Genomic DNA, 24978 nt, shown 5'->3' on the forward strand with positions numbered 1-24978 from the left:
AGCCGAGCCGAGCCGGCCCTCTGCTCTGCTCTGCTCTGTTCTGCCCTGCCCTCCTCTGCTTTGCTCTGCCCTCCCCTCCCCTCCGGCACCGTCGTGGTGGGCGACGGCCGGGCCGTACTGGGCTGTGTGCGAGGAGCAGGTGCTGAGGAGCCTGGGGAGACCGGTTATAGGCTGTTAATTGCTCTGCATCAATTAACCTGTGGCACCTGTCCATCCTCCCCCTCCGGGCTCTGTCCCCCCGCAGCGTGGAGCGCGCCCGGGTGGGTTTTGGGGTGCGGAGCCTCTCCCCGCGCCCGCACCCCGGCAGCAGCCGGCGGGGCCTGGCTTCGCCCTTCGTGGTGGAGCTTCCTCAGGGAGCTCTTCCCGCCTGGGAATGAGCTTGGCGTTGGGCTGCCAGGGCCGTCCTGCTTTGACCTTGAGCGTCCAGGGGGCTATGGGCCTCTTTTGGGTCAGATTCCCGGTTGCTGGAGTTACTGTGTGTGGTGTTTGGAAGGATACATGGGACATACGGCTGTCGCTGGTTTGTGTGGTGCAGGGTTAAATTTCATCTGTTGATGCAGAGATGGCCTTAAATCTTGTAATAGCAGTTTGAAAAGCATAAATATATGACAGCTTCTGGTGTTAAGTGTTTTTTAGAAATAATATTTTCATACCTCTGACAATAACCAGAGAAGCCTAAACAATTTATCTCTTTAAATGACCTAAAATATGTTAGATATGAGGTGCAGGTTTTGATGAGCTTATTCTGGGTGACTCAACCCTTGTGTTTTGTTGCTGATTGCAAGAACCCTTTCACTCCTGGATTTGCTTTCAACATGCAGTAATAGTGAAAGTGTTACGGTTCTCAGGTTAACTGCAGAATGTTACTGATACCTGAATTCCAGCTATAGGAATGTGAAGAGTTGGGAAGACTATCTAAAGAGTAACAGGCTAGATGCTTGCAGGTAATAAGGGGGCACAATAAAAGGTTGAAAATCCTAGTCTTTTCATTTTGCTGCCACGGCTTGGCCTGTCTTAGGTACTTAGGCAGGCCTGGCTATCAAATTTTCTCTCTTTGTTTGTGTTTTTTTACTTTTTTTTAATGTTGGTACCTTTTCAAAAACAAGGTGGGATGCAGCAAACCTTTTGCTAATAGTGTGATGCCTAAATATTGTGATTATCCAAAATGTACAGTCATTTTCAATATAGCATCTATGAATGTCATGGGGGGAATGTCGATTTGGAAGCAGGCAGAATGTTTACAGCATAATTTGTGGTTTTGTTTTCATCGACATGAGAACTGGCACTTTTGGAAACAAAGCGGATTGTAAATGATATGGGGAGAGGCTGCATTTCTAGCTTACTGAATGTCTTACTTTCCCAACTTGCTGGTAGCACCTGTGACAGTAGATGTTTAAACAGCATCTTGCAAAGAAAGGTTATCTTATGTCTTCCATCAGTGGAGTGGCTGTGCGTTTGAGTGGATGGTTATGTTCACAAGTTAGGCCATGCTTATTCTGGCAGTGCTTTTCCTGTGTAAAATTACTGGCATGCTATGCTGACTATTAGAAATGCTCATCGCAGGCACAGCAAGCTTGCAGTGTGGCTGGGTGCCATGGTTTAACCCCAGCCAGCAACCAAGCCCCCTTCCCCCACCTGCGGGACCAGGGAAAGAATCAGAAGGGTAAAAGGTAGAAAACTCATGGGTTGAGATAAAGACAATTTAATAGGGAAAAAAAAAGCCACACACACAAGGAATGAATTCAGTGCTTCCCATGGGCAGGCAGGTGTTCAGCCATCTCCAGGAGAGCAGAGCCCCATCACACCTAGCAGTGACTTGGGAAGAAAACAAACACCACCACTACAAATGTCCCTGCCTTTGCCCTTCTTTGCATGCTAAGCATGATGTCATGTGGTCTGGAATACCCCTTTGGCCAGTTTGGGTCACCTGTCCCAGCTCTTGTCTCCTCCCAACATCCCATGCACCTCCCGCATGGCAGTACAGAAAGGAGGAAAGTAACCCTGTCCAGCAATAACAAAAATATCTCTATATTATCATTATTTGTGTTTAGCACAAATCCAAAACACAGGCCCCTACCTGTCACTGTGAAGAAAATGAACTGTACTCCACTGGTGTAAGGGGGCTCCACCTGTAATTTCCTGGCATTATTATCTTTTGAATAAAGAGAAGACACTTGCGTGTGTTCATCGATGGCTTAGTACTCTTGACCACAGTTCCTGGTGTCTACCTTTAGTGTCTTCTTGCTTAGCTGGGATTGACTGCTTGGGCTGGGCTGGCTGGCTGAAAATGCTTATTGCCTTCTTTTCTTTTCTTTTCTTTTCTTTTCTTTTCTTTTCTTTTCTTTTCTTTTCTTTTCTTTTCTTTTCTTTTCTTTTCTTTTCTTTTCTTTTCTTTTCTTTTCTTTTCCTGTATTATATTAAATCTGCAGTGTGTAGAAGAGAACCAAGAAGAGATATGAAGTATGTTGTTAATGTTTTGAAAATGATTGAGAAAAATAGGAGATGGAAAAGACACCACACTAAGTGATACCTGCTAAAGCATGAAATACAAACATTGAAGTAATTCGTCTGTATGCACATAAACTGTCTTCCAGATTAATAACCATGTTGCTCTGACTTGTAGCTGAAACAAAGCTGAATGATAAATAGAAATAGTAAGTGATATCTTTCCCTCTGAGAGGCCAGGGAGAAGAAACACTGCAGGATCAACCATTTTCTCCCAATAACTGAAACAAGAAATGAAAGGAAAGCACCGAAGAGAATCAGTAAACAGTTTTACTAGTTAACACATCCCTATTTTTATCAGAAACTTGTAGTTCAATATAAACCTAAAAAAAAATCTTAGAAGTCAAGGAATGGTGCTTTGCTTAACTAGGTTTTTAACTTGCAGAAACTATAGGGAGTTTAACCTTGTATTTATGTCTTTTCTGGTTTACTTCCGAGGATAAGGAGAGTGAATGAGTTTTGGTCCAGGCACCATTTTCAGAATAGTCAGAAAGGGATTCTGCTTTACAAATTCCTTTGAAATCCAGCACTAGAACTGGGAAACCAGATGCAATGTGAAATGTAACCACAATCTAGATAATACAGAGATATATGCATGGCATATGACACTATTTCAGAATTAAAATCAGAATAAAGTTATAGAAATTAGTTGAAATTTGAAATTAATTAATTACTAATATCTTAGAGCTCAGGACATAATAAAAAAGGAAGATGCACAAAGTCTTGCTCAAATGCATTGTATTAGGTTATCCAAGTTAGGTAATGATAGGGATATGAGAGCTTCTGAGATGCCGTTGTGAAAAGACATATCAGGATTGTTTGGAGACAGACTGTTAAGCCCTCTTGAAGCTACACATTAGAACAATGGGTATGGATAAATGAAAGGCTATTGTAAGCAAAGAACAAATGAATAAATTACCAGGCCACTTTTTTGTTGTTAATTTGGTAGAGTCGTTGTTAAACTGTATATCAGAATATTTAAAGAGAAGTCTCAATGTGAAGGCACAGCATTGCCCTGAAAGCAAAGCTTCTCTCTATACAGAGTACTGCAAGTGTAATGTAAGACAGTGAACCTCATCTGAGTCCTTTATTTTTGTGTACTAAGCTGAAAAGTATCCTGAAGTTGGCAAACTCTCCTTTAAAACAAAGTGTAGTACAAATATAGCTTTAAATGAATTGATACTGGTTTGAGTTGATTTCATTGTTATGTTTGCTATGGCTTTTTTGCTGTTGTTTACCTATTTCTTTATTTTAACTGTGTTGCATATTAATTTGACTTACTAATTTGACAAGAGTTAAAAATATCCAAGAAAGAAAAAGAATACCTCAAGGTAAGTCTCCTCTCAATAAACGCTTGGAAAAGAAAAGCTAGCTAGTTAAAAAGGAATTGTTTTCAGAGAGGGTATAGGGACCATTTGAAGGCACAAGGCTGAAACACACAATAGTGAAAATAAATTACAGTTTATTTTAGGAAGCCTGTCCTGTTCCTGTGCTCAGGCAGCTGGAGAGAAGATAACTATTTGAAGTCATGTACTTATCAAGCACTGCTGAACAGGGAAGGCAGTGGCCCCAGGTCCAGTGGGTGCATGTGGGAGCTGGGCAGTTCTGCTGTGGGACTGGGAAAGCACAAAGCTCGCAGTGCTCACGGTGGTGCAGGAGCCACAGGGAGGGTGCGGCTGCACTCGCACCAGAACACCCTCGTTCTCTCTGTGATAGTGCTTTTTCCAAACCACTGAACTTGTGGTTACCATGGATGTAGCTATGTCAGGTAAATACTTTCCATATCCTGTTTAGAGTAATCCAAACAGCCTTATTGCTAATATTCAGTCTCAGGATCTGTTTATGAAGGTGGAAAAACTGCTGACACTGTATGATATTGCAGATTTGATTGTGGATAGCTGAAAAAGGCCCTCCCAATTCAGGGAGCGAGCCAACCTTTTTTTGAGCATGGCAACAGTTTCTTTTGGTCCAGGGAGCAGTAGTTGATACACTGTATACGATGTTACACTTAACTTCAGAGTAAGGATTTTATGTTTCTGTTTGGCTCAGCATTGTGGAAATGACTGGTGACTCCTGGAGGCTTCATATTCTAGTGGAAGGTGTCCCTGCCCATAGCAGGGTGGTTGGAGCTAGATGCACTTTAAGGTCCCTTCTAATTCAAAACATTCTATGATTAAAAAAAAACTTCTTAAATACTTGGTGTTGTTCAGATGTCAGATGGGAGAATGAAATGAAGATTATTTTTAAAATGTCTTTAACCAAATTGTTTGCAGTTCTTTGAGGAATGCATTGCTGCCAAAATTTAAGATTTAAGTTGTACATAAAGATGGCAACTGTATGAGCTGAGATGAGATAAAGTTTAAGGTGGTAACACTCTGAACACATATCAAATGAGCACAAGGTAAATTCTTGGTGTTTTGGTTTAGGTTTTTTTTTCAAATGTGTAATTGAATAGGAGGGAAATAGTGACCAGTTCTAGATATAGATTGAAATATTGGATGTTCAAATACATTGGTGAACAAAGGGAAGAAGGTGACAAAAAAAGTATTTGAAAGTGAATGTTGAAGGATAACCACAATTTCAAGGGAGCATTTTCCTGTTTTTCTGTATGTTGTATTATTCTGACTTAAATTACCATCTGTTTTTTAGTAAGACATGTTAGATGTTTTACATAATTTAGAATAAGAAGCGAGGCTATCTGAAACTTCGTTGGTTTTTGGACATAAAATGAATATTGATTAAGCTGTAATTTGTTACATAGATAACTCAGCAATCATTTGTTGTAAGAAAGGAAAATATATAGGGAAGCATTATTTTAGTTAATGGTTGACCTGAGTTGTAAGAAAGATGCAAATCATCATCTTTCATTTACTGAGTGACATAAGTTTAGATCTGTGAAATCTGAATATTTGATTTGGTCTCATGAAGAACAATATTTTAAAAGTAGAGACTCCAGTGTAAGATTCTGGTATTCATGAAGTGCAGAAGTACTTAACTCTAGAAAAGATGATGTCTATTATACTTTGCCAGAAACTAAGATAATCCTGAGCAGTATGCAGACAGCAGTGCTCAAGGGCTGAAAGAAGAGGAGTCAGTAGTGTTCTGATGGTGAGTTTGAACTCAAATCAAAATTTCAGTCCAGTATATCAAACTATTTTGTAGTTTACCTGTTAAATATTGAGAAGCTGTAATAAAATAGAATTGAGTAGAGGGGTTAAAATGTTACCCTAAACTCAGTTTTTAAGAGGCAATTGAAAGAGACATGTATTTGTCAATGAGAGTGAGAAGTCTTTGGTCACTTTCTTCTCCCCTCTGACAAACAGATAGACATAGATTTGAATTTTTTTTTTTTTTTTTAATTTCAGAAAAATTATGCTCTAAAGCATAGCATATTCATTTAGGGTTTGTTTATAATTATACATTTGTTTTCTTAAATAGTAACTAGAGCAGTTGAATCCTTAGAAGGCTTGTTGTACGTTCCTTATGAATTTTTAAGCTTGTTACTTGTTCCTCTTTATGAATTCATGTCTGGTGTAAGTCACACTTTGGAATACTGTACGACAGGAATAGTAGAAAGAACATTTTACATACCTGATGTACTTGCGTCAGACTGTGCTCAGTGATAGACTTAGGTTTCTTCCAGTCTTTTTTATTTGAAGAAAATGCAAAATAAGGAAAAATGTACTCAGTTTCTTTTTACTGACAGTTTGAGTTTTTGCATAGTAATAAATAATAATCTTGTTTTGTGGCTTCATAAGTAAGGAGGTTGCACATCCAGTTGGGTACCTGATCTAACCTCTGTAGTACAAGCCATAGATTTTCTCTCATTTAATTCTTGTTTGATATGAGACTCATTCTCAGGAAAACATCTTGTGTTGATTTAGAAGTTGCCACTACGGGTAATGCACAGATTATTATACAGATTTGATTGGATTTAATTTAATTTTGTCATGAAAGAAATTTGAACACCTAAAGCAGAGCTGGTTTTTTCTGTGGAAAAATATTATGTGCTGTGTCCACTTGTGAATATGACTAGGTAGAAAAGTGTACGGAGAAGTTATTAATCACAATATTAAATCTTGCTAAGTGCTGTAGACTGTTTCAGGATACTAATGACATAGTGGCTAATTATAGTTAATAATACTGTTAGGTGGGGTTCTTTTGTTTTGTTTGTGTAGTATGGGGGAGATTCTTCTTTCATTTTTGTACTGAATAGCAGTTAGCCAAAATAACAAGCTCAAATGGTTCTTATTCTTCAGAAGACATTAGAGATTCCTGTTTGAAAAATTCTGAGTAAGAGGACTCTGTGGAAAGTCAATCTAGAAACAGAGTAATTAGCTGTAATTGGAAAATCTTTATCTGTGGTTATAGAAGAATGTATGCATTTCCTACATTTGAATTTTATCTGAAGAGTGTGGTGTGGGATTTGCAGTACTTATTTTGCTATTCATGTTGTTAAATGCTTCTGAGGGGAAGCAAAACATAATAAATTACCAAATGACAAGGCTTCTGTTTTCCATGTATTCAAATCTGTGTTGTATTGAGTCTATTTAAATACAAATGTTTTTCTGGAGTTGCTGGCTTAATATGTGGGCACTATACACAGCTTAAAAAGCAATAGCACTGCAGTGGAATTAGAATTTTTTGTCATCTACTTTTTAATTGTCTACTACTTCTTTTACTGTGCACCCCATAGCCACCCTTGAAATGCTAAACAATTTTTAAAACGCCTTGGAATATTGCATTTCAAAGCAGAGACCCTGAGGAATTCAAAGGAGCAAGCTTGTGATCTCAGATTCTTACAGTACTTGGAACAAATCTTGAGATTTCTTCAAGCGACTTGATGTATGCAGATTTGTGCTCCACAATTAGCCACTGGACCTGTACCAGTATTTCAGTATTGCAGATTGGTGTGAAGCACACAAATAGAGCAATTATCTGAGGCTTGAAAAATGTAAGAGTGGAATAGTAGCAAATCAAACCTGAAGAGGAGTTTTGGGGTAAAACAGATAAGGGAGAGATTATGAATCAAGTCTTACAACCTTGTGATTAAATGAAAACAGAATCTAGATAAAGCTGCTTTTATTAAATTGATTTGATAAAGCTACTGTTCTTCTCCACGTTAATTTGGCTTCAGTGAAAAACATTTAGAGCCTCTTAAACAAGTGAATAGTTTGTGTTGATGTGAGACAGGAGGTGCTTAGGTACAAAAGTTATGAAGAATGAGCACTTGCTGTGGAAACACAGCTGAAACCATATTGTTTTAACGTGAGTTGGAGGAAAACCTGTACCAGCTCATCTGTGAAGGGAATTGAAAGCTGCTCTGGGAACACACTGTGCACAACCCCAGCAAAAGAAGATCCACAGCCCCAGACATCTTCCTTGTCAGTTGTGCAAAGACTCCACAGCCATCCAGGTGTACCCGGAATTGTGTGGTGTCTGTATTTTAATCCCCACTAGAAGGTGAAGTAGAAGTTAGTAAGTTTCAGGACCTACTTCTTCAATCACTTATGATTTAAATATAATTATATTAAATTATTTGAAAGTGTATAGTACATCTTAGGTGGTTTCTTCCTCATTCATAATAAGCTTTCTGGTGGGGCAGAAAGCATATTTACTTTTCAACATCCATTTAAAAAGTCCTGGCCACCTGACAGGTCAGTGATTGCCTATGTCAGACTCATGAGAATGGTTTAACCTTCAATCTGAGATGATTGGCTCATCTCATCTGGTATACAAAAAGGGGGAAAAAAAGAGCAAGGGATAGTGCTCTTCATATGTTTGTTTCAAAAGAGAAACAAAGAACATTCCAAGGAAAGTTGGCCTTCATGCCAAATGGTGATTGTGTAATGACAAGATAAATGTTCTATTCTGTGGGCTGTTTGATGGTGTAGCAGAAAACGCTATTTTTCAACTTTTTTTTTGATCTATCAAATTTTATTATTTATCTTGTTTTTTTAAAGTAGTAAACCATGAAAGAATAAGGGTGTGATACTTATAAGGAAATAGACACTACCAAGCTTTACACTGTATTGAAATACCAGTGGTAAAATCAAATGTTGTTAAATCTGCATTTTTATTATAGATGAAGAGAACAGGAAAGTGTTGATAAGAACACATGATAGAAATATGAAAAGATTAAAAACTACATTTTGGAATGTCTTCAGACTAAACAAAAAGAAAACCATAGTAAACAAGTTTATTTTTATGTATAAGAACTAATAAATGGTCATTCCTGTAATTTTAATGATTGTCGAATAAAAGTAGTCCAAGGTTTATAAAACAATTACATAACATTTACATAATATTCTTTCTGGGTGCCTCACTTACTATGGCTACTCATGATTTGTTTAAAACTGAGATTTCATTTTGGGGAAAAGTATGCAAGAAATTCTTTGCATAAATTCTTTTTGCATAAAACTTTTTTTTTTTAAGATAGAAAAATGAGACCATAACCATAGAGTAGTAAGAAAATAGAGTATGCTTTTTCTTCTCTGTACAAAACTTCATAATGATTAAATTTGCACAGCCACTGTGCAGTAGACTTGCCTAAAAGCATAATTATTCAGTCAAAGATGTTAATATGTTTTGTTTTTAAAAGTAAGAGATTGTTCTGATTAGTTTCTAAGTCTGAGAGGAAGCTACCTATGCTCTGCCTGGGCTTGTTTAACCTTTGATAATCCTTTATCAGACCAGTCTCAGCTTTCAGGTCTTTCAAGCACTTGAGAAAGACAGAGCCCTGTCTTCCACTCAGCCATAAGTGGTTGCATTTATGTTTTAGCTGGATGGAAAAGATTCTGATGGTTTCTTCACTTGGAAAGAATTATTTACTGTGTGTCAAGTTCTTTCTCCATCCATTGTGCCTGGAAAAATTTGAGTTGTTCTGCTTTTATGGGTTGGTTCTTTCTTTTTAGTGTTAATACTTTATTTCACTTTTGGAGATCAGACTCTGGTGGTTGTGCAACTGTCTTTTTGAGAAATCTGTTGGCATTTTACAGCTTTTTCAGAACAAACCTGATCTCTTTTTGGGATTTAATCCAAAAATGGTTATTATAAAATGAAACATGAAATGTTTGGGGTTTTTTTTAAATTAAAAGTGGTATCTAAGTGCTTTACACCAGTGGGATATTGTGAAATCTATCAATCTGACACTCAGAACATGGTTTTTAAATAGTGGTTTGCATTTCTGTTCTGTCTTGGAAACAGTCTGTCATTATTAGTCTGCCATCAGAATCAACAGTGCAGAAAGCTTGTAATTTTTGGCCTTTTTATTCACTCCTTCCATCCAGCTCTTTCTTTCATTTTGTCTGTCACTTGTTTTTCTTTGTTCTTGCAACTTTCCTTATCATACCTGGAAGACAGTCTGATGAATACAGCTTCTTTGTACCTGTCCCATGGTTTGTTTGGATTGTTCAGTCGTGCTTCAGCCTGCACTTCTGCACACAATTTTCTTCCCATTTCCCTTTAATTTGAGACAGAAGAGAACAGCATCTGCTGAATGTGAAGTCTCTTCTGAAGCCAAGTACAAAAGAGATCTCAAAAGGTCTCCCCCAATAATACCCCCATTAAAAGGGGCACCAAATCTGCTTTTTTCACAGATGTGGTATAATAGAATACAGTAGGATTTCTCGCGGAGTTGTATTTTCTTGGGGCTGAAAATAGCCTTAAAAACTCATTCCTTTTAAAAGGTTATTGAATCTCTGTTATAAAAAAAAAAAAAAAGTAGTCCATGACCTATAAAAGTACAGGGTGATGTTTCTGGAACTAGAATATTTTAATTACTTGGTGTAGACTACCACGTGATGAAAATATATGGAGCAAATTGCAAAAGCCTATGATTACAGAACTGTAATGATTACTGGTAAACATGTCCTTTTGTTGTGCCTGGATGACAATAATATAAAAAAAAATAGAGTTGCATCTCTGCATTAGAGTAGCAAGTCTTGTAAAAGGTAGTGTTGATACACAGAAGTCCTCTTGAATAGTGTGTAACTGCTGTATGTATCCTTCAGTCTTATCTTTGCTTGGAAGTGTTTCAGAAAGATTGGCATCTGTTTGCAGAAAGGCTGGTTTGTTGAAAGGTGGGGATTTCTGGTGATGGGCCCAGAGGAAGTAAAAAAGAAAACGAAAAATCCCTTTGTTGCATTGTTTAGAACAAGCATTGCTTTTTGGGAGAGACAATGCATTAATTTTCTAGGGATTTTTGTTTGGCTTGTGATGTGATTTTTTTATTATTTGTTTGGGTTTTTTAGTAGGACTTGATGTTGGACATGTGTTAAATATTTGTTAATATTTGTTTGCAGTTTGTTAGATTTGTTTAGGGTTTGTTGTAACCTGATTTCAGATTTTTTTTTAGTGTCTTTGAGGAAAATGTAGTGCTTTTTATACATATTTTAACAATGTGTCTTGGGAACAATGGTTTCAGGGCTTTTTTTCTTTTGTATTTTGAATAGGTAATGTCGGTACATGAATTGCAAGCTAGTCTCTAGTGGGGACACCGTGGGAGGATGAACACAGAGGAGCTGGAGCTGCTGACTGATTCCAAGTACAGAAACTATGTAGCAGCTGTTGACAAAGCACTGAAGAACTTCGAATATTCCAGTGAATGGGCTGATTTAATATCAGCACTTGGGAAGCTAAACAAGGTATGCCTGTCAGGTGCTCTTGAAAAACATTCAGGAATTGCAAAAGGTACTGGTGTAACAGTACAGAAGTGCAAGGTTCCAGCCATTCAATAGTCTTGCAAATATTTCAGCAGTCTGAGCCAAATGTTGGGTGTGTGCAAGGAGCAAACAAATCAAACACCTTTCTAAGACCTAGAGTTGAACCCTTTGTAATTGTAAGTAAAGGGAGAAGTTATTTACATTTCTAGTAGAAATAAATGCATAATCTCTTTTATTAGTCACATTTATTTCTAGTATCATTCAATGTTATGGAAATAGTGTGAAAAATAGTAACTCATGTAGGTATCAGCAGTAGTTTTATGAAGCATAAGTTCTAAAATGAGGCTCAAATCAATGGACCAAAGAATGTTATCATTCTGATTCATTCTAACAGTTAAGTTTAATGGGCAATATCATTGTAATCTTTTATAGCAGTTTACAAATGAATATAGATCCTGATATCCATGTTTTAGTCAGTTGCATGTGTTTCTAGGGAGCCCCACTCAGGAAAATGACGCTACAGTTGGAAGTGGCATATTTATTTTGTATTAACTCTCATTTCTTTCCTTTTTTTTTTCTTATTTTGATTGTAGCAGTTCTTGCTACATGTTTGTGCAATGTGAAGGCTGTGGTTTTCCAGTCCTGAAGTGATTGCATAGTTTCAGACAGTGATAAAGTTTTGTATATGATCTCACTCTATGACATTCTCTTAAAGCTATCCCAGACTCATGGACCCACAGTTGAATAGTCCTCTTTAAGCTAGTGATAATGGATTTTATCAAATAGAAGTAGCAATTTTTGTCCTCAAAAAGATGAGTAAATGACAAATGGACAAGCTATAGGCAAGAAGCCCATTGCAAGTGAAGTTTTAAATGCCTTGGCAGTTTCACCTATCAGAAGTGTACAGGTGAAAAGCATGGCAAAGAAAAAGCTCCACCGTACATTTTAATAGGTTTGGGTTTTTTTTCTTGTAACCTACGTTTGTGTGGTGACTTACTGAACATGTTCAGGAACTCCTTTATAAAATGTGCATTTGATGTTTAACTTCTTTTGTGCTGTTTTTCTTAATGTGCTGATTTACCAGGTGCTACAGAACAACGCCAAGTACCAGGTAGTACCCAAAAAGCTGACGATAGGCAAGCGCTTGGCACAATGTCTTCATCCGGCTCTGCCGGGAGGGGTTCATCGGAAGGCACTTGAAACATATGAAATAATTTTCAAAATCATTGGACCCAAGCGCTTGGCCAAAGATCTTTTCCTCTACAGGTACAGTATTTTAAACAATTCCCTTCCAAATGCGTAGTTGGGATCCTTTTGTTTTCCTGTACTTTATATTAGCAGTATTGTTTTGTTATATAGCAAGAATCAATTAAGAATCAATTTTTTTCCCTCATGTTATTGCTGCTTGCCTAGTACTTTTCTTCTGAATATTGTATAATAGAAGATAAACAGATCACCTAAATTTTTGTTAGGAACTGACTTCAGTGCAGGAAAACCTGGAATTTATTATTTTTTCATTGGAATAAACAAAGTTTTCTGCCTGTATGTTTAGTAATTGAAATGTTAACATTTCATTGTATTCACATTACATTTTTGTATTTTAAGTGGTGTTGGAAAAGAATTTGAGTATAGTTTGTTACAAGAAACTTTATCATCAATTTAACAGAAAGATTTGTCTGTTTTGTTAGAATGGGGGGCAAGTGCACACTTTTTCTCAGTCTCTGGAACTGATGATAATGAAAATGAAAGATAACCTTGGAAAGTTAAGTTTAGTCAGCATATACTGGTTCCTAAACCTCCTTGAGGTTTTTGGTTGGGTGGGATGAGCAAGACATTAAGTTATTATTATATAATGCATAGAGGGCAGTATGCACACTGTCACACATGGTTCTTAATCTTTACCTATCCCTAGAGATTAAAATTTCTACAGTTAGAGAAATAGTGGGATAAAATAGAATTCTGTTTAGGTAGAAAAGGTGTGCATTAATGGTTGGAAGTAAATTGTATGCCTTTCCATCAAACTCTTCTGTCTTGCATTGTCATGATGTTTATATGTAGTTACATTGAGGGGGGAGTGTTTAAGTTCTGTGTTTCCACGTTTTAAAAGATACTGTGAACTCCTAGATCACGTTTTTTGCTTGTACAGTGATTCAGTAGCTGCAAGATATCATTAACAGTAAGTTCTAGGGTAGTGGAAAATGCTACTTTGTATAATCTAACTAAAAGCTATTGTTACTGCTGCTTGGGCAAAGGCAGACATTCACATTAAGGCATTATCAAAGATTCCAGTATTTGTTACGAAAACAGAATGCCAGTGTCTGAACATCAAATCTTGAAGTATGAGTAATAGCCTTACAAAGAAAGACTGTGGGTTAGTGGGCTGCTTATTGAACAAAAAAACATTTTCTGTAGAAAAAAGAAGCCAATTGACAATGGTAAAGGACTAGTTCTGCTAGACAGATAAAGGCAAAAGTATTTTTTACCAAAAGTTTTGTATTTTGGAAAGAGTTTTGTAGGGATTTTTCTCTAACCTGGACAACAGCCTGTCTACATAGATTTTTTTTTTTTTTTTTTTTTTTTTTAATAGTAGATTTCTAGGTGTATACTTTAAGAGCCTGTTCTTAAAATTACGGTTTTTTACTGTTCTTTGATTTCTTCTTCATATGTCAGGGTCTTCTAACCTGAATCCTCAATGATTTTGAAAATTGAAGTTGTGTTCAAATGCCTTTGATTATTGGCACAGTTTGCAATAATTTATGATATTTAGTAGCAATAGCAAAAATTATTTTAGTATCTATGTAGCTTCTCCTTAGGAGATCACTTTTATAACTTCCATGAACTTACATTCAAGTAAATTCAGAACGTACTTCCAGTGTTTTCACTTCTTTACATGCTGTGTTATGAACAGCATTACAAATAGGGTTTATTGTTGGTTTTAGAATCTGTTTTCAGACTGAATTTCTGAAGTAAATATATACTTTGATGCCACTTAAATATGCCAGTATAAATGTTTAAATGTCTTAAATTTTACCTCAAGGTTACTTGCTGAAGTAAAACATCATGATTTTCCTTTCAGAAAATTGTTTCTATAAATTTCCTCTTATTGTTCTTATCCAGTCTTGTGAGGTTTTTTAATAAGTGCAAAAAAAATGTATTTTTAAGTACAATTTTCATTGTAATGTAGTTCAGTGTGGGCAAAATTAACATTTTGTTATGCAGAGATGCTTCTGGTTTATCATATTTGTTTTATTGGTGAAAGACAGTAATCTCTGGGCCTTTAGTTCTTGTTATCACAATACTAATAAAGCTTATAATATTAGCCTTGTCACACTAACCTGTCCATCCAAAGGCAGGAATATTGTGTGGTGGTCTATGCCTATGCAAAATTTCAAGATAAAAATCTGCTGCTTATAATAACTATACTGGACGTGCCTGTAGCAGTCTTTAGAGAGAAATAAGATTGTCACATGAGAAGCTTCCTTAAAAAGATAAAATTTACTTTTCACAGTTCTGGACTATTTCCACTCCTTGCCAATGCTGCTATGTCTGTCAAGCCAACATTATTGAGTCTGTATGAGATTTATTACCTCCCTTTGGGGAAAACATTGAAACCAGGACTGCAAGGACTGTTGACTGGGATTCTGCCTGGGTTAGAGGAAGGATCAGAGTATTATGAAAGGTAAGGATACTTATGTTAATAAGGTGATATGCTTGATCTGGTGGGGGGTTTTTTTGCTGTAATTTTTCACTATATACTTGTATGTGGATCTTACTGTTTTTAAGGTGGTTGCTTTTTAATTTGATGCTGTCATATTAATTGCAACAGAATGGTATGGTAGAAGGTTCTTAGCATTAATTAGGACAAGTTAACTGTTAGCTGTTCCTCTTATGGAAAGGGAATTGACATTAAGCAGACTTAGTGTTATATGCCAGTTCCTTCTTCCAAGTAGCAAGCAATAGTACAAGAGAAAATGGTTTCAGGTTGTTCCAGGGGAGGTTTAGGTTGGATATTAGGAAAAATTGCTTCACCTAAAAGGTTGTCAAGCATTGCAACCGGCTGCCAGGAGAAGTAATGGAGTCACCGTTCCTGGAGGTATTTAAAAGCTGTGTAGATGTGGCAATTTGGGACATGGTTTATTGGTGGATTTTGCAGTGCTGGGTTAATGGTTGGACTCAATGATCTTGAAAGTTTTTTACAACTTAATTCTATGATTCTTGATATGAATTCACGTATATAACTTCAGCATCTGGGGTGCTGAGATAGCATCTTAACATATTAAAGGATGAAGTTACACTCCAACACTTGGAATTCTTGGAATTGTTCGCATGCTTACATATTCTTGATATTTCCAACTTCAGAAACTTGAATTTTCACAACTTGTCTGTGAAGAGCAATTCAACACTGTCTTTTTCTATTTCTGTGTAGGCAGACACACACAGTGTAGTTGGCATCCCTACAATAGCGAACAAGGTCTATCCAGCTTGCCTTCTGGGGCCTGCTATAGGGTGTAGAGGTGCTGCCACATGAGTTGGAAGAAATGAGGACAGGGGAAGTTATTGCTTGTGCTCAAAAGAATTGGGGTATTTTTATGCCCTGTTATTACCAGAAGGACTCAGTGCAAGGAATGAGAGGGCAAAAGCCATCTGCTTGATTCTTTTCTTTGGAAGCTATGCTTTCCTGCTGTCTGAAACCTCTGTCTGTAGCAACACTTGGCTTTAAGTAGCAGATGAAGGAGTTATTTGGCTCTTTGAACATAAGGAGTGCATAAGGAATACATAAAGAGAAGCTGTGGGCAGGCCAAAAGCATTTTGCCAGCCAGATTGGCCCACAGGCTTGCTAGCTGGATTGCTCTGTTCAGGCTGCATTATAAGGTTCAGTGTATGATTGGGCCTCTCTTGGCCTCTCAAAAGGAAGTTTTTGACCTTCCTGTAACAATTAATTTTAATACGTACTAAAATTGGGGGCAGGGGCAAGAGCTGTGATACAGGCCCTGATTCAGCTGACTCGGTTTTACTGCAGGACAAACACGCTGCTGGAGAAAGTTGCTTCAGCTGTGGATCAGTCAGCGTTCTACAGTGCTCTCTGGGGGAGCCTTCTCACCAGCCCTGCAGTTCGTCTTCCTGGCATCACTTACGTCCTCTCCCATTTGAACAGGAAGCTGTCCATGGAGGATCAGCTCTACATAATTGGCAGTGACATTGAATTAATGGTAATGTTTTAGTAGAACAATGAACTTATAATAAGTAAGTAACAGCATTGAAGTTACTTATTATGTAATGTATTTTGAGGGGATTTAGATGTATTCTCTATCTTTGAACTTAACTGTTGAAGAGATAAAAGTGCATGTTTATTATAGCTCCAGTTAAACTGATGTTTCTGTGCATGATAGGAATATTTCAAAGCTGAATTAATGTATCAGAACTGCTTAGGTTTCCATTTCCAACTTTCCATTCATTACATGCTTCATCTAAAAGTGATGGAGTTTTGTTACAATTTTTGGTTTGGTTTTTTTTTTTTAAGATTTAGAGAATTTGTCTTTTAAACTTAAGACGTTCATTGGTAATATAGAAAAGCAAAAGCTTAATGTTTGTATAGTTTAGGGAATCTGTTGATTCTATGTTTCCTCAGTGGTGAAAGTTTTTATTTTCCTGTTTTCTCTTGTTTCATTATTCAAAATTAAAAAAAACCTTCATTTAGTACTTATCACTATTTATAAAGAATTGTTCTTACTTTTGAGTGCTTTTTTATATCTGCCTTCTTAAAATAATAAATAACTATTTTGGGGGGGGGGGAATCTGCCATTACTTCAGGTGGAAGCAGTAAGCACATCAGTGCAAGATACCAGTGTTTTAGTACAGAGGAGCACATTGGACCTTATCCTTTTTTGTTTTCCTTTCCACATGAGCCAGGTAGGTTATTAACATGAGAGATGAATCGACCAGTTCCTAAATGTATTCCACTTCTTTAGCCAGTAGCAGTATTTGATTAGTTTTTGTTAATGATTTTCTCCAAATTCCAACAAGAGTCACATGGAAGAGTTTTCTCTGATAGGTTTGGCTATTCTTATGTCATGATCTCTGCTCTTCTGCTTTTTAACTTGATGTGTTAACTTTGAAGTTAACTTTAACTTCTGTGTATGTAAGCTCAAATTATGATGTTTAGTCTATGCAGAAGCTTTTAATTTGATCCAATTTGATGAGAAAGCAAATTACCTGTTCACTTACAATTTTCCAATTCCCAGTGTTCAAAATCAGCAAAAGTTAATCCTCTTAGCACAACAGATTCAGAACACTAGAGAATTGAAAATGGTTTTTGATTTGCTAGTTAGCCCTAGCAGTAGTGGGAAATAGACCTTACAACTTCTAGGTAATTTTTTTTTGGACTGCATTTATTGTTAGCTACTTCCTGTTTTTGAATGATCCATGAATTATGTTATTAATGGAGGAAAACTTATACAAGATTGATTCTCATCTTGTTAGAAATAAGGGAAAACCTGTAAAAAGAGAACTGTGTTCTTGCTTGTGGAAGTGCTTCATTCACATTTATCAGTTATTGTAGGAGTATTTGGAGTGTCCCTGTTTAGGTACTAAAATGTTGAAAATATCACTGCAGCATTTTTTCAATATTAAGGCTTACACAAGCATTTAAAGTAGTGAGAAACTGAAAAAGTACTTAATCTTTTTTTTAACTGGATTTTAGTTGAATTTTCTTCCAAAGCTTTTGCCTCATAGTAAAATGAAATGTCTTGTAACAAAAAGGAGCTGTTAGTCAAATCAGTTATTTTTGCTGTTCCTAAAGGGTTCATGTTATTAAATAGTATCTGTTCCAAACAATAATCATATTTTGGTTTCCTAAGAGCAAGATTGTGTTTCCTTGTACTGTTCTGAATTCATAAATGTCAAAACATGAAACTAGCTAGGTTTTAATGAACATTAATCTGCTAGCATAGAAAAAGTGTTACTTTTCATAGTTAAATTTGTATTTCTAACTTCTTCAGGCAACACGTCCAGACATGATCAGAATTTTGTCAGCAGCCCTTCATGTAGTGCTGCGCAGGGATATGTCACTCAACCGAAGGCTATATGCATGGCTTCTAGGTAGGTTTGTATTTCATTCCATTGGTCACTAGAAGTGGAAGAAGGATTGTATTTTCCTTAGCAGTGTTTGCAATATTGTGTAGAAAGATTCTTGGAAAAATGAAATACTCAATTTCTTTCATAAGAAAGAAAGGTACTTTCTCTCTCCATGGACATAGAAGATGAAGAATTCATACTGGAGCTCATTCCTGTCACGTAAACTGTTGGTGCATTTTCCTATAGCAGCAATTATGGCCCATATTCAGCAGTAGAGCCTGGTGTAGTAGACTCATGGAAATAGGCACTCTACAACTTTTTCTCTAAAAACATAGAATGAAGAGAACAGAGAATAGGCATTATAGAGTGCAAATGATAGAGCACAACAGTATAGAAGACATGAAAAGAAAAGAATGTTGAAAAACATTGATATTACAGCTTGAGTATGCAAACTTTAAACTTCATTAGATGTTTGTATAATTGAATTAACAGATTACCAATCACTTTTCAACACCTTTCTGGAGTAAAAATTGAGCAATTTGGAATATAATTGTACCAAATGACATAAAATCAATACAGTACAAATTTAAAGTTTTATACTAAACCAGCATGTAATCACAAGAGGGTAGCAAAGAATTATAGCTATTAGAAGGCTCTTAACTATTCAGGGAATAGTTAGAAGACCAGAAATGAGAAAATTTTAGAAAAAAATTACTCTTATTCAGCCTTGTTATTTTAAGGAAATGAAACCTGTGGTCACATGAAAATGATCAGTTACTTTTTAAACCCATTTTGAGAGAAGTCAAAATCATGGAAGTTCCTAAGTGTGTCCCAGGAACTGGAGACTGAATGGAGAGACATGAAGTGGCTTCTCTACTTGATTTGTTTTGCAGTCTGCTTGTTACCATTTTTGTTTGACTTCCCAGCTCACCAGCAAGTACATATGTACTTCTTGGGCCACCCAGAACCCTTCCCAGCAGCTCTTGCATCTTTCCTAGCTGATAGCTAAGATGTCAGAGGCAGGTAGCTTGTGGGTGACTGGGGAGAAAGGATGAGGGTAGCAAAGGGCCCTGAGAGAGAACTGAAATTATGAAGGGAGGGAAGAAGTCAGCAACAGTGTTTTGCATGGGAGGGTTGGTTGTGTTGTTGTAGGAGCTTCAGGGGTTTAGAAGTTAAATATGAGAAAATCCTGGCTTCTTTAGTTAATCATTTCTCAAATCACTGACTTGCAAATGATTCATCTTTTAAAGAAAGACAATGAAATGCAATGTTCTACTCCATACCTGCACTTTCCAGTTTGGGGAAGAAATAGTTTCTTAACAGATTAAACACTGCACTCGTTTCATCTAAATTTCATGGTTTAGATATGTCTTTTGCTATTATTGAAAAAGGTATTTTATCTGTTTAAAATATCATGCTGCTTTTTTAGTTGTGGTACCTTCTTTTACAGCCATTTCATGAACATAGTCTCCACTGAAAGTAATACATCTTCAGAGAATACTTTTACAGTGATTGTTCCTGGTCCTGTATCGTGAACAGCTGCTGCCTCTGTTTGCTATATATTTGGACAAACTTTCTGACAATATAGGAATTTTGCTCTTTTTTCTTTGGATGTTTTACTGCTTTTCTACTATCATGATATTCTATTCCTAATATAAAACATTGCAGATGGAGATCAGTTATGTTGGAAGACTCTCTGAATTGTTGTTCTGTTATGACATTATTTAATTCTGGTGTTTGCTATTCCTTCCTGTTGCTTTTCAGCTAGGAGTGACCTATTAGCATTCTCTGTGAATAGAAATCACATACATCTCCTTAAATCAGGTTTTCTTAACCATTGTTAACCAACTGATTTTTTTTTTTCTTCCTTAAGCCAACAATAAAAAACTTACTGGGCAAAGAAAAGAAACTTAAAATACAAAGGTCCATCTCCTTAATGTAATTTTGAATAAAAAAAACATTTACTTTTTGTAGTGTGACTGACATTCTGCCTAAGTGCCTTAGTCATGTCAGTGTGTTTTGATGATCATCTCTTTATATTTAAAACACTGAATTTTGTGTTCTCATTAATGTTAAAATATTTTTATGTGACAGCTTGAGTTTTTTTAAAGATTCTCTAGGATTGTGTGTTTTGCAGCATTTGTGTTTCTTTTGTACAAGAAGTAATTGGTTGATAATATTGCATAAAACTAAGTTTTCTGATTTGTGTACGAACTGCTTGTGTGAAAGTATAACTTAGTTTCCTGTATTAAACTCTATAAAATCATCTTTTGCTTGCCAACATGACTTGGACTTCATCTTGGTAAGTTATCAATCCTAATGTGTTGATTCCTAGTTTAAAGAAATTGGCAATATATTCTATTAAATTGCAAATATTTATCTGGTTTGTCCTTTGTTTGCTTGAAGGTTTTGATAACAATGGTGCCCTTGTAGGACCCAGAAGTACAAGGCACAGCAATCCTGAGGAGCATGCCACGTACTATTTCAACACCTTCTCTAAGGAGATGTTAGTCCAGGTAGCTATACAGTGTTTTATTGGGGCATATATGTTTATAAACAGATCCTGATCAAAGTTGCTGTATCTTTATCTTTTGACTTGCCAATGCAATGTGACCATGTAATCTTGTCTTTTTGTGCTATTGTGTCCTATGCTTCTAAAACTTTCTCAGTGGAAAAATGAAGACACGGAATAATATGTTTCTCTAGAATAACTGAACGAACAGAACAAGCATTAGATTTCTCCCTCTCCTTTTCCACAATCAGTGAAGCATACATGGATGTTATTTGATGATGAACCCAGCACACTGGAACCTGTTCTTTCATGAAGCCGAATTGAAGAATTCTCTTCTGTAGATATGAAAAGTCCTCTGTGTCTCGAGAATCAGAAAAAATTTATCAGATGGCACTCAAAGTCTGTGTAAAAAGGATCTTTCTCCCCTCTAGGCAAAGGGAGCATCTTGTGCTTTCTGTTGGCAGCCAGGAATAGTTGAAAAAATTGGCAGTTAAACTAGTTTACCCTTAAAGCATTGCTGTGTGATCTGAGATCACTGGTTCTAAGAACTGTGCTGCTTTTCTCACAGTAATTGAAATACAGATGTCTTTTAAACTGCTGTGAGTCTGATCTTGAAGTTGGGAAGACATTTTATAATTAAGGCAAATTGATAAGGTCAGGATTTTTCTGATACTGACTCAGAACTGTGATGCTATGTATGGGAATGAGAGTGGCAATTCTAACAGTAGTAGCTGACACAGGAATATTCAGCTCATCCCAATTTAAAGCTGACATCCAGCACAGAGCTTGCACCTTTAGTTTTATCTGAAAGTTGTGAGATCTGCTGTTCTACTGATGAGGAGGAGACCTCAGAATTCCAGTATCACAGCAGCAAGGACCTTGTTGGCAGTCTCTCACCCTACTCTTATCACCCTTCTGCCTTCCGCAGCAGATGATTAAGAAATTATTCAAATGTAAAGGAGGGGCCTCAATGAGCTACAGTTTCACCTGTACCTTATATAAAAAACATTTGGTGAGCTTTCAGCAACATTTAGTCATGGTTAATGGTTATGGTCTTTTTAAATATGTCTATCTTTCTAGCTTAATCAGTGTCAGTAAAGCTTTTCTGTCTGAAAAGAGTATGGACATTAGAATCAGTGCCTTGCCTATACATAATAAAAATTGCATACGCCTTCTGAAACCTTCTGCTGTCTCTTGAAAGACTTTAAAAGCGTTGCTCCTTTCTGCCTTCTTCTCTAGCAGTCTCTCTGTGTTCTGTTTTATCCAGTCAGCTTATATCTTATTCACAGATACAATGTACTGAAAATTCTGGCCTTCTAAAGACATATGAAAGTACAGAAGATTTTTCTTTTAAGATACTTGCTGATAATACTTGGTTTGTAGCAGATAGCAGGGACAAACTGATTTTCATTACTCTATTCTTTCTTATCTCTCTTCTTTTTCTTCTTTGTCCTCCTTTTTTTAAAACTGTGAAAGAAACAAACTAGATCAGACAGTCAAGTCAGCCAGAGAGAAAACTAAGCAAAATCTGTCGTTGTCTCATGGGGCTTTTTTTAATTCTGCAGCTCATTCCCTAGCCTGCTTTGGTATAGAAACTCAGTTTTCCCATTTGTTTCGAAGTTGTCATTGCTATTTAGTCAAGAAAGTTTTCATCCACATAAGTGAGTATATCATAGGACAGATTGCATTTTATTAAGCTCTTAATATCTACCTGCTTTATCTTCTCAAATAATTTCTTCACTAATGCTCATGTCTTCTCTTTTATTCTTAAGAAATATTGAGTTATCTGTTTATAATACTTTATTTTGATTTTAAATAAATACAAGTTATCAAGTTCTGTTCCATAGAAATGTTCTCATAGGCAAGTTTGAGAGAACTTAATCATGGTAGACTGAGCTGCAGTGAGATGAAATAGTGGTCTCCACTACTGAGAATTTGCCCTTTATGTGCAGCTTTTATTGCTTTCTAGCTTTCTTTTTGTTTTCCTGATATGTTTTTGCTCTTTGTAGGCAATGGTTGGAATATTACAAATTAATGGACAGGGAGAAGAAAGCACATTAATGCAAGACTTAAAGCCTTTTCGAATTCTTATCAGTTTGCTGGATAAGCCTGAACTAGGTAATTTTCGTATTACTCTTTTTAATTTGTTTCATGTGATTTTGCTTTGAAAATTTTTCTCTCTTATTGATCAAATTGAAAAAGTTATATGCTTGGTACTGACAGGTTAGCCAGATTTCTTAGATCTTCCAAGCTGTATCTATGCTTTGTATTTAATTAAAGGCATTAATCAGATTTACCTTTTACCAAATGCCATTTCTTCTACTTTCTACACAGGAAACAGTAAGTTAAAGTCATAGAGAGAACTAACTGTGTGTTGGAAAAAATGCAGATTGGATCTTTTTCATTTCTTTCATCAAATAATGACTTTTACTATTATAAATCTCAGCTATTGCTTTTGGGAATAACCTGTTCTTTCTTCTAATATACACACAGAGGTGATAGATATTAACAAGAAAACAGTTAATTTTTTTTTCAGAAGAACTTATACAGAGGAAGCAAGTATTTTTTTTGTTTTGTTGGTGGTTTGTTGGGATTTCTTTTTGGTGTTTCTTTTTAATTTTTCTTTTGCCTATTTAAAGTGTTTAAATGCCCTCTTTAGCAGATGAGTGCTGAGAACCATGGGACAAAAGTATTTACAGTTAAGACTTGGATATCTTGTCTTTTTCTTTGGAATACAGTTTTGAAGGTGACTGAAAAAAATCAAAATAAGTTTTTTAATCCATTATCAGATTTGAGGGTGGGATAATAAAAGCATAAAAATACAATAATTAAAGAAAATAAGTGGTTAGGACAGAAGAACTACAAAGAACAAAATATTTGTCAGAAATTTGCTATCTTTCTTGTAATTTATGATTTCTGGGTATCAGTTTAAATGTTCAGAGGCAATGTGTATGTTAAGATTTCATGAAGCAGCAAAGCTTTGAGGATTCTTGCCGCAAAATGAGATGGAATAAGCTAATAGGATTTTTGGTTAACTCTGTGAGCGTACTCTTACTGAAGGGAGCTCAGTGAGGCTAGGAAACACATAAAAAAGTAAGTGATATATCAAGCAGGATTACTTTTTAAATTCCTTTAAAAATAATTTGGGGGTTTTTTCTTCAAAATTGAGATTTAGCTCAAATCCAAAGGAGGAGCTATTTTATAGAATCATAGAATGTTTTGTATTGGAAGGGACCTTACAAACCATCCAGTTCCAACACCCCTACCGTGGGCAGGGACACCTCCCACTAGACCAGATTACTCAAAGCCCCATCCAGCCTGGCCTTGAATACTGCCATGGATGGAACATCCACAGCTTCTCTGGGCAGCCTGTGCCAGTGCCTCATTACCCTCTGGGTAAAGAATTTTTCCCTAGCATCCAACCTTAATCTCTCTTCTTTTAGTCTAAAGCTGTTCCCCCTTGTCCTATTACCATCTGCCTGTATAAAAAAATCTCTCTGCCTCTTTTTTCATAAGCCCCCTGTAAGTACTGAAAGGCTGCAATGAGGTCTCTCTGATGCCTTCTCTTCTTCAGGCTGAACAAGCCCAATTATCTCAGCCTGTCTTCATAGGAGAGATGTTCCAGCCTACTTATAATTTTTGTGGCCCTCCTCTGAATTTGCTTTAGCAGCTCCATGTCCCTGTGTTGGGCATCCCAGAGATGGATGCAGTACTCCAGGTGGGGTTTCACAAGGGCAAAACAGAAGGTCAGAATCACCTCCCTTGGCCTGCTGGCCACACCTCTTTCAATGGAGCCCAGGGCGCAGTTGGCTTTCTGGGCTGCAGTTCCACACTCTCAAAAATACCTTCAAAAAGTACCCTGCAGACTATATCCTGAACAAAAAAAACCGGCCTCAAATTAAAATGAAGGAAGATGCTCAAAATATTTATTCTTGTATTTGTATTTAAATATTTGAGTGGATTGTCCATACGCTAACAGCATGAGATAGCTTACAGGTGAGTATTTCAAAATGTTTGACTGAAAATTACCTCTGACCAAAAATCCATGAAGTCACATTTACATGTTACTGAGTTGAGCTAATAAAAAGGGTCTGTTGGCTTGAGCATGGTCTGTACTGCTGTGACTGCATAGCTTTTGAATTTGGTGTGTTTGTATCCAGCTGCCACTGTATGTGGGCAAAAGAACCCTTCTTGTGCTTTGTGTACTCCCAGGCACTACAATTG

At 36.5% G+C, this 24978-nt stretch overlaps 1 protein-coding gene across 7 annotated transcripts in view; it reads left to right on the plus strand.

Moving 5' to 3' along the window:
* Positions 1 to 10958: 10958 nt before the first annotated feature.
* DOPEY1 (dopey family member 1) overlaps positions 10959 to 24978 on the plus strand; it is a 49588-nt gene continuing 35568 nt past the window's right edge. For 4 of the 7 annotated variants that reach the window (XM_017742835.1, XM_017742837.1, XM_008640217.2 and 1 more), the window contains exons 1-8: positions 10959 to 11150; positions 12253 to 12434; positions 14677 to 14847; positions 16189 to 16378; positions 16980 to 17078; positions 18167 to 18266; positions 20649 to 20758; positions 22764 to 22872. In XM_017742835.1, the coding sequence (XP_017598324.1) occupies positions 11013 to 11150; positions 12253 to 12434; positions 14677 to 14847; positions 16189 to 16378; positions 16980 to 17078; positions 18167 to 18266; positions 20649 to 20758; positions 22764 to 22872 (1099 nt within the window). In that variant the 5' untranslated portion in view covers positions 10959 to 11012. Of the gene's footprint in view, positions 11151 to 12252; positions 12435 to 14676; positions 14848 to 16188; positions 16379 to 16979; positions 17079 to 18166; positions 18267 to 18330; positions 20545 to 20648; positions 20759 to 22763; positions 22873 to 24978 lie in introns of those variants that run through there. The other 3 variants (XM_017742840.1, XM_017742836.1, XM_017742839.1) reach the window with 2 other exon arrangements.

This window comes from Corvus brachyrhynchos, unplaced genomic scaffold (genome assembly GCF_000691975.1).
Source record: "Corvus brachyrhynchos isolate BGI_N302 unplaced genomic scaffold, ASM69197v1 scaffold87, whole genome shotgun sequence".
Lineage (NCBI taxonomy): Eukaryota > Metazoa > Chordata > Aves > Passeriformes > Corvidae > Corvus > Corvus brachyrhynchos.